The sequence below is a fragment of the Solanum stenotomum genome, chromosome 1 (genome assembly GCF_019186545.1).
Source record: "Solanum stenotomum isolate F172 chromosome 1, ASM1918654v1, whole genome shotgun sequence".
NCBI lineage: Eukaryota > Viridiplantae > Streptophyta > Magnoliopsida > Solanales > Solanaceae > Solanum > Solanum stenotomum.
In genome coordinates this window covers 23311416-23321842 of record NC_064282.1, presented here as the reverse complement: position 1 = coordinate 23321842, position 10427 = coordinate 23311416, and the positions used below count along the sequence as shown (strand labels likewise).

General features: G+C 32.4%; 1 protein-coding gene, 1 long non-coding RNA gene and 1 pseudogene across 4 annotated transcripts in view; all 3 read left to right on the top strand.

Annotated features, from left to right (window-relative positions):
- Positions 1-10427, top strand: part of LOC125861954 (germin-like protein subfamily 1 member 13) — a 143791-nt gene that overhangs the window by 27913 nt on the left and 105451 nt on the right. The window contains exon 2 of one of the 3 annotated variants that reach the window (XM_049541895.1): positions 6166-6231. The exons of the other annotated variants lie outside the window; for them this stretch is intronic. Coding sequence (XP_049397852.1) covers positions 6166-6231 — 66 coding nt within the window. The remainder of the gene's footprint in view (positions 1-6165; positions 6232-10427) is intronic. 3 annotated transcript variants of the gene reach the window in all.
- LOC125862059 (uncharacterized) lies at positions 852-2327 on the top strand. The gene is made up of 3 exons (XR_007446018.1): positions 852-1220; positions 1887-1976; positions 2064-2327. It is a non-coding gene; the product is annotated as an uncharacterized LOC125862059 (long non-coding RNA).
- LOC125862031 (germin-like protein subfamily 1 member 13) overlaps positions 8998-10427 on the top strand; it is a 3748-nt pseudogene continuing 2318 nt past the window's right edge.

Genomic DNA, 10427 nt, shown 5'->3' with positions numbered 1-10427 from the left:
TCAACAACAACTAACAACTTCAACAACAAATCCAATCTTTTCTCAAATCATAAAATGAGCTTGGTGTGTGGGGGAAAGGATCAACCCACACTAAAGAACTCACATACCTGATTAGGGATCACCCCCGACGAAAATCCACGACGATCCTTAGCTTCTTCTTCTCTTTCTCCTCTTCTTTCTCTCTCATCTTCCAAGCCCTAACTCTCACTCTTACTCTCACTCTTTAAAATGGGACAAAAATGATCCAAACATCAGTCTAACACCTCAATATAACCCAAAGAAATGATTAGGGTAAAGACCAAAATACCCTTAAAATTTTCGGATTAAACAAACTGCACTGTGCGACTGTGCCGACAGCCCAACTTCCAAAGGGCATAACTCACTCATACGAACTCGGAATCAAGCAAACTCGGTGGCGTTGGAAAGATCATTCCAAGGGCTTTCCAGAAATAACTGGAAATTCGCCTAAATCATTCTAAGCTAGGAGTTACGACTGCTCAAAGTTGACCAAAAACTCACTTTTTTTCCATAGCCAAATTTTCCAGATTCTTTCCAAAATGACTATTTCCAATTCAACTCTTCTTGGAACTCAATGCGCTACATCTAGGGATCTTTAATTAACACTCAGGAAATTTTATTCCTCGATAAAATCTCACTCCACATGAAGGACGGCTCGAGTCTTAGTTCGAAAATTCTCTAGGGTGTTACATGACTGCTAAAAGTTGGCAAAAAACTCACTTTTTCCCACACTTAAACCAAATTTCCAGATTTTTGAATTCCTTCCAAAAATAATTAATTCCAATTCTAAGCCTCTTCATAGTTATTTCAAATTGTCGGATGTTACAAATCATTTGAATGGCTTTTTAATATATTCTTTAGGATTATGTCTGCAGATAAACCACAAACATTTTTTACTGATCAAGATCCTGCTATATCTTCTGCTATCTCATTAGTAATGCCATAGACGTATCATCGCCTTTGTGTATGGCACTTGGAAAAGAATGAGTTTAAACATCTTAGTCATATTTTTAGAGATAATGCATCATTTCCAAAAGATTTTAGCAAATTGCTTTATGGTTATGAGTATGAAGAGGATTTCTTAAGTGCATGGCAGGAAATGCTTGACAAATATGATCTTGCGGATAACAGCTGTCTGAAAACCACATTTGCTATAAGAGAGAAATCGTCCATGACATACGGAAGAAATACATTCTCAGCAGGTATGCGAAGCACACAATTAAGTGAGAGTTTTAATGGATCTTTAAGAGGATATTTGAAATCAGATTTGGATATTGTTCAATTTTTTAAGCATTTTGAAAGATCAGTTGATGATAAGCGCACCAATGAGAATAAGTCTAATTTTGACATGACTCAAAGAATACCTATTTTGAAGGTTAAATTTCCTTTATTGATTCATCCTAGGGAAGTATACACCCCAACGATATTTGACATGTTCCAAAGTGAATGGGAAAGGTCATTACTGATTTCAGTAAATGACTCATATAATGAAGGAGAGTTATGTACCTACAATGTTAGCACGCTTGGAAGTGTTAAGGAGCATGCCGTGACTGTTAAGAGATCAATAATTCAAGTTTCTTGTAGCTGTAAATTGTTTGTATTTTTGGGTATACTATGTAGGCATGCTTTAAAGATCCTGGACACGTTGAATATAAAGGATAGGATTCCCATACAATATATACTAAAGAGGTGGACAAAAGATGTTACAAATATAAACAAGATGGATGCCATTCTAGAAGAAAAAGACATTGATCCAAAAGTTTATACACCTTTATTAGATACATCAAACGCTATGGTATCTCACGACATCTCATTAATTTCTTGCTTATTATAATAATGTGAAACTTATGTTATGTTTTAAATTATAGGACGTGACAGAAGGAAGCTTTCATCCATTGTGTCCTTCTCAGTTGTCTCAGGGATATTCATCTAATGAAAGTTTGACTCAACTCTTAAGAGTTAGTGAACAGAACTTTTAATACTTTGCATATATATGTATACTTCTAATAAGTGATGTTATTCACCACATAATATATTTATTGCAGGATGTTTCATTTCCTGATTTTAACAAGTATTCTCAACATTGATTGCGGCAGCTTCATCAAAGCAGAGGTTACATGGTGATGGTGATTTAAGTGATCATAATCATGATCTCAAAGTCGAGATGTATACTTCTTTGGCATAGTTATTTTCTTTCATAGATTTTATTCCAGTGTGCAATTGACTTTTGCATCTGTGAATTAAGTTTTTTCTTTCCATTTTTTGGCGTCAAGGCCATAACCCACTCGTGGTAGTTGAAATTTGTTTTCCCACCAGGTTTTTTTTTTTTGGAACAATCTAGTGGCAGTTTATTGTCATCATATTGACAATTGATAATTTAATTGATGTTTGGTTATTATTCGTTGAGGCAATAACAGAGAGTTCTTTTGGTGTATTTGGCTTGAATTTTTTTTTATTAGAATCTACAATTTAATGCAAGTTTGTTGTGTTGCTTATTTGATTGTCAAAAGTGATTTCTTTTGGTGCATTTTGGCTTGTATTGCTTAGGCCTTAAAAAGTGATAAGAGTGAAAGTAAATGGGCAGAAGCTATTTGCACTTAGTAGTTGAAAAACAATAATGGAGGAAACAATAATTTCCTGTTCTTGGTTAACTGAGAAAAACTAAGTTACTATATAGTTTTTCATTTCGTATTAACGAACACCTATATAATAATCGAAGAAATCTCTTACTCTCTCTTAACCGTCTGATAGCGAGAAACAAGAACAATAATATTATTTAGCTGTAGAACTTTCTTGTGGCCATTGTAATGCACTTCAATTTTGTTAAGAAGTTGAATGTATAGAGAAATCTGGGAACAATTATTAAATAATATGAAAATAATGGAGTTTTTAGTTTGAAAGAAATTGGGTTTGTGATGGAAATTAATTGATTTTTGGAAAGAACATGAAAAAAAAAGTTGAAAAAAAAGAAAACAGAGCAGTGATTGATCAAAAAGATCCTCTCCTATATACATGTCGTTAATATGGAACAAAAAGAAATCCAAAAAGATACTGTAACTTAACCATGGTTTAAGAGGGTGTTTTGGTTAAATAATTATTGACCCTTAGATTATTATGTGACAAATGGCAGCAGATTAAAGAGGGACTGGACCAACTGGATGGTAAAGGCACTGGACAGGAGCCGAATCCAAGATCTTGTAGGAGTGGTTTCAAGTTCGGCAATGCTTGTAAGTTAAACCGTTATAATGAAATTATATATAACTAAAAGGTAACTATGCTAAGATAGTGCCGTGTACAGAATCTTGGTTTATTTTATCAAGAATGATCAAAGTTGTACCTAACCTATTTCAATATGTCTTACGCTTTTCAAAAGGTATAATACATAAGCATGTCATTTATACCGTTATAATGAAATTATATATAACTAAAAGGTAACTATGCTAAGATAGTGCTGAGTACAGAATCTAGGTTTATTTTATCGAGAATGGTTAAAGTTGTACCTAACCTATTTCAGTAGGTCTTACTTTTATGCTTTTCAATAGGTATAATACATAAGCATGTCATTTTACCTGACTTGATAACTATCCTCTCTAACTTTGGGTGTGCACAAATACACACTTAAACTTATATAAAGTTGAACAAGTAGATACTTGTTTCAACTAATATGTATTATTTCATGTCGGATGTATGTGTCTACTTGGACAACTTTATACGAGTTTCCAACTTTATACAAGTTTAGTGCTTATTTATGCACACACAAAATCGCAGTACATAAATAACAATTGAGACCAAGTTAAATGACGCATTTATACATTATATTATGACTTTTCAAAAGTGAAATGCTTTTTATGTCATTATCTTCTTGCCAAATCAACTAGTTTCTTCTATCTATTGGTCCCTCAACACCCAACCTAGTATTTTCTAACCTAAAATTACCCCTCTTGCTAATGGAAAAATCTGAGAATCTTTACATAATTTTGTGACACCACATACCTTACCAAATTTACTCGATGACGCTGAATTTTCTGTACCTTTTGTTTTTTTCTTAGTAGGCGTTTGGCCATGCGATACCATATCATGATATGAAATCATGAGATGGAATCAGCGTTTGGACATGCGATTTTACGTTGATTCCATCTCATAATTCCATATCATGAGATGTGATTCCATATTCTCCAAAAACCATGATATGGGAATTCCATATCATGATTTGAGATATTTTTAATACAAAAATTGATCCACAAGTTTATATTTTGTTAAAAATAACCCACATTTATATCTACTAACCATTTATTTCATATATAAATAAAATTTATAATCACATCATTATTTTATAAAAATTATTATTCTCACCAACATATAATCACTTTAACTCACACCAACCGATTGTTGAGTAATAAATTTGTTCTCTTCATTTACTCCAACACCTAATTTATTACTCCTACCGTTTTGTATTTATTACACCTTAAAGTAACAATGTTGGTTCGTCTTCTCGGTCACATGATCGAGAAATGCAAGTTCAACGTGAGGAAATTGTCCGTACTATGTGAAAGGATTATATTAAAGACTAGTACCCTACAATTTATGTTCAATTTGTTTTATTGAATTAAAGTTTGATGAATTAAAGTTAGATAAAACAATTACTTAAGTGGAGAACAACTAACTTTGTAATAATTTATTATGCGATTTTTATAAATTTTTGTTTCTTGGTAAGATTAAATAAACAATTGGGGCTATTTTAATAGTTTTAGAACTTATGAGATTCTTATGTTTATGAGAAAATATACAACACAAAAATTCCATATCACATGTCCAAACAAAACTTCAATTTCATCTCATAATTCCATATTATGATATTATATCATGATTCCATATCATGATACCATATCGCATAGCTAAATGGGCCCTTAGTATAAATAGTCACACCTTTTTGGTTGTTTGAAAAAAAAATATAACAAATCCAAAGAAAACAGAACTTTGCTATAACAATGAGCATGTGGTGGTTCATAACAAGTTTAGTCATTACTGTTTTCATTTGTAATTCCCCTGTTTAGAAATAAGGGTATTTTTAAGCCAAAAGATTGACTTCAGGGTATTTGGGGGTAGAAAGGAGGACAAATGATAATTTTGAGTGGAAGTGAACGACAATGAAGATGGATCTAGGAATATTTGGGTGGCAATCGTTTTAGAGATCAGTGGTTTCAAGTTTGGCAATGCTAGTAACTAGTACGTTATAATGAAATATTCTAAGATAGTGCCTAGTACGGAGCCTTGATTTATTTTATTGAGAATGGGCAAAGTCATACCTAACCTATTTTAATATGCTTTACTTTACGCTTTTCAAAAGGCATAATATATAAACATGTTTTTTAACTTGACTTCAGCGGACAATTATATATGTTTGTCAACTTTGCATAATTTCGTGACACCATATATGGTAAAATCAGCTACTTAAGCTTCGATTGAAGCTTTGCGATCTCCAATAATGGTGAATACTTGACTCCATTGATAGTTAACACAGAAAGGAAAGAGAGGAAACTGCCTCAGATTTTCATATTCTGGAAAAAAAGTGGTTAGGAAAGGAATAGAGGCTATCTATTTATACAAGGAAAAGAGAAAAATATGTATCCTAACTAACTTGATTACTGCCGTTATATAGCTGGCAACAATAAGATAAAATATCTAACTAACTCATAACTAACTTGGAGATCTGACTAACTATAGTTTCAGTAGTATATAATTGTCTCATGTAGAACTCTATTCTAGCCCTATATACCTAAGACACATGAATCTCGAAGTTGAATTTTCAATACCTTTTGTTTGTTTCTTGGTATAAATAGTCACACCTTTCGGGTTGTTTGGAAAAAAAATCAGAACAAATCCAAAGAAAACTAAACTTTGCTATAATAATGAGCATGTGGTGGTTTATAACAACTTTAGCCATTACTGCTTTCTTTTCTAATTCCCCTGTTTATGCTTATGATAACAACCATCTACAGGACATATGTGTTGCTGTTAATGACTCTCAGGCTGCAGGTTAATCGTCCTACTATAATACTTATTTGTTTTGGAATGATGCATAGTTTTTGTATATATGTTGTCTAATCTGATCTATATGCTTAACTTTATTTTGCTTCCCCTGTGCAGTTTTCGTGAATGGAAAGATTTGCAAAGACCCAAAGTTTGCAACAGCAAATGATTTCTTTGCTTCAGGTCTTAATGTTAGTGGCATTGCAGCGCCCAGGGCTGCTGGTGCTGCAAAGTTTCTGGATGTAAACAACATGCCTGGACTTAACACTCTTGGTATTTTTATTGGTCGTGTTGACTTGGAACCTCAACGTCTCACACACACCCTCGAGCAACTGAGCTGATAACTATCCTGGATGGTATTATGTATGTAGGATTTCTTGTTCCTGATCCCGCAAACTTCTTTAAGAGTCGTCTCTTCTCCAAAATCTTGTATCCTGGCGATGTGTTTGTGTTCCCAATAGGTCTTATTCACTTCCAGTATAATGTGGGAAACAAAAAGGCTATTAATCTCGCTGCTTTCAACAGTCAAAATCCTGGATTTGTCATTATTCCTAATTCAATCTTTGCTTCAAATCCACCCATTATGGACGACGTTCTTGCCCAAGGCTTCCAGCTTAGTAAGACACAGATTGCAGAACTTCGAAGGAAATTCTCTTAGGCTATATTATATGTCATTAAAAATATGATTTCTGAAAGTTACTTGCAGCGCACTAGCTGAGCACCGACGTCTTATGAAAGCGTTGGAATAATACTTTACTCCTAATAAATAAAGTGGCAATATTGCAATATATACTAATGAATAAGCTCTATGTTGGCCTTGGCGATGTACCTTGTGTAATCTGAGAGTGAAATTGACATGCTTAATAGCTATATATAATCAACAACTTGAATTAAGTGAGATAGAGAAATGGAAAGACTGGTAAAAATGAGTTTGCTGTCGTGAGGGATCAACAGAAATGGATAATGCCTAATAACAATGATGCAAAACCAATTTTTAACCAAGAAAATATGATAAAGATCCAATAATGGTACCTGGCCAGATAAAACAATGACAGGATTTTTCATCAATTCCAGGGATATAGAACTGTGAAAATCATCTGGTATTACCAGGGCCTTATGAGACGTTGCTTCTGTAGATGCTTATCCTACAAGTTGAGGACTTCTTCTTCAAAGAAAAATTGATCTCCGGATTCTCAAACAACCTTAAGTCCTTAATTTTCCTCGGTATCATTGACGTTTTCTCTATCCTCCCCTCTGGATCTTCACTAGTATAGCAGTGGCCATTTCATGAAAAGCACATGATTCTTCTGTGAGATCATCCATTCCAGTCAGCTATAATTTCTCAATCAACCGCCTTAGGACTACTGGATGTATGTCATCATCGTTTCCCTTGGTGTAAGCGACAATAATACTAACACAATATACAGACTCATATCAAGTACTATAAAGTTGTGATGGTTTTCCTGGGAAGGACATACATTTTATTAGTCGATTCAGGTGCTTTCCTGGAGTTCCAACTGTATAAGTTCGAGCTCTAGGACACAATTCTTGAGTTTCACTCATAAAAGTTGAAAAACTTATATACATGTACTATAATGTAATGAATCATTTCCTTTCCTGTTCAATATTTTCAATCCAAGTTGAAATAGGATAAGCCACAAGCAGCACTAGGCTCGATCGCCGGTTGAACATCAGTAGGATCCGATATTCATTCCTTACTCAGATAAGAAGATAACAGTCTCAATCTAGTGGCATGGTCCATAAAAAGCCTTTGTTGATCCAAAGTTTTTTTTTTTTTTTTTATTACAATAAATGTTCTCTGTTCACTTGCAACACTTACTACTTTAAACTTGAAAACTAGATTTTATACAAATTGCACACTGGTATAGTTGTCCCGGGCTAATAATCTACAAAGAAAGGAGAGGAAATGACATATGAATCTAAGATCCTACTCCTCTTAGAAAGGGGAGGAAAGGTCCAAAATTGCCCTTGTGGTTCGCAAAAACGTTTGATTTTGTCCTCTGTTAAAGCTTAGGTCCATTGTGCCCCCGCTGTTATCACATTTGCCCTTATTTTCAGCTTAGCTAACAAAATTACAAAAAAGGGATTTGAAAACGATAAAAAAAAGAGACAAGTTTTAAAATTCTCCGGGTGATTATTGTGGTTGAAGAGGGTGAAGATCTAGGAATGGTTTCAAGTTCGGCAATGCTTGTAAGTTATACTGTTATAATGAAATTATATATAACTAAAAGGTAACTATGCTAAGATAGTGCGAGTACAGAATCTTGGTTTATTTTATCGAGAATGGTCTAAGTTGTACCTGACCTATTTTAGTATGTCTTACTTTTATACTTTTCAAAAGGTATAATACATAAATATGTCATTTAATCTGACTTCAGCTGATAACAATCCTCTCTAACTTTGGGTGTGCACAAATACACACTTAAACTTATAAAAAATTGAACAAGTAGATACATGTTTAAACTAATATGTATTATTTCATGTCGGATGTATGTGTCTACTTGGACAACTTTATACGAGTTTCCAACTCTATACAAGTTTAAGTGTTTATTTTATGCACACACAAAATTGCAGTAAATTGATGCCAATTGAGGTTAAGTTAAATGACACATTTATACATTAAATTACGGGTTTCCAAAACTGAAATGCTTTTTTATGTCATTATCTTCTTGCCAAATGAACTAGTTTCTTCTATTTATTCCCTCAACGCCCAACCTATTATTTTCTAACCTAAAATTACCCCTCTTGCTGACGGAAAAATCTGTGAATCTCTACATAATTTTGTGACACCACATACCTTACCAAATTTACTCGACGCTGAATTTTCAGTACCTTTTGTTTTTTTCTTAGTATAACTAGTCACACCTTTCTGGTTGTTTGAAAAAAAAAACATAACAAATCCAAAGAAAACAGAACTTTGCTATAACAATGAGCATGTGGTGGTTCATAACAACTTTAGTCATTACTGCTTTCATTTGTAATTCCCCTGTTTATGCTTACTAGCGTTGAGCGTGTTTTCCATATTAATGATATTTTAAAAAATACATACATAATTAGTTTTGAAAATTAATGTAGCAAAAATTTGCAATTAAGATTATTTTTGAAGAATTAACATAAATAGTTGTTCATCCAATTGATTAAACTATAAAAAAAAATCGGTGAGTATATAATATATTATCTATGTATACTTCATTCGTAATGTGTACGATCATGTGTAACCTATATATATATATATATATATATATGTATGTATGCCGGCTAGAAAAAGTAATAGTAAATCTACCCGACTATTTAAGAGAAGATACCTATATTTTGTGGTAGCTAAAATAGTTTTTATTCAATGATATCATATCAAAATAAAAGAAAATTTTCTTTTTAAAGTTTGATATTATATTTATATATGACATGGATACTCATAATTCTTTCTGTAAAATGAATCAGTAAATTCAATTATGAAGATACATATGAAGACACATTACAAAATACAAAAAATTACGAAATAATTTTTTCATTACCAATCACATGATGCCATGAAGGCATATAACCTGTGATATCCAACTACTATATCAACAATAACAAACAAATTGAGATGAATGTCAGAGATGTAAACTTTTAACTTGGTAGTTCCCACTTTTATAGTAAAATACTACAAGATATCATTTTATAACTCCCTCCAAATACACAAATAACGTCGCATTTATCTATAGCCGTAAACAATTATAATTACAGTACATTATAAGAATAAATCAATCAATGAAAATTCTAAAATCAGTCTTCCAAAGAAACCAACTTCCTCCTTTTCATAGCTCATCAATTTCTGCTAGCGATCAATACGGAGATAGTGGTCTTCATATATCATCCAATGAATGTTGAATGTTGCATGTAAATTGATATGACAATTATTCAATTCCAACATGTATCAACTTTACATGTTTCTCCATCTCCCATTTTATTTATTTCATGCAAAAGGAAAAATTTAAAGGGAAAGAAAGAAAATGAGAAGGAAGGCCAGATTTTTTTTTGCTCAACTAAAGAAACAAAACTTGAAGGAAATGGAAATCATTTGTTACCTTTATATAGTGTTTTTTTTTTTATGTTCTTTGAAATTCCTTTTAACATAATATGTAATGTAATTATTAACCTACACTTAAATACTTAATGAACTATTCAAATTCTACTGATTGTTATATTAATAAAGATTGGTTACTAATTTAAAAGTGTTAGAATTTGATAAGTCAAGTTAAAGAAAATGAAAAGACAAATTATAGGAATTGTAAAAGTTAGGTAAAGTAATACATGATGTGTTAATTTAAAGCAATTAATCATGTATTATGTGAATTCCTTGGATACGTTTGTCT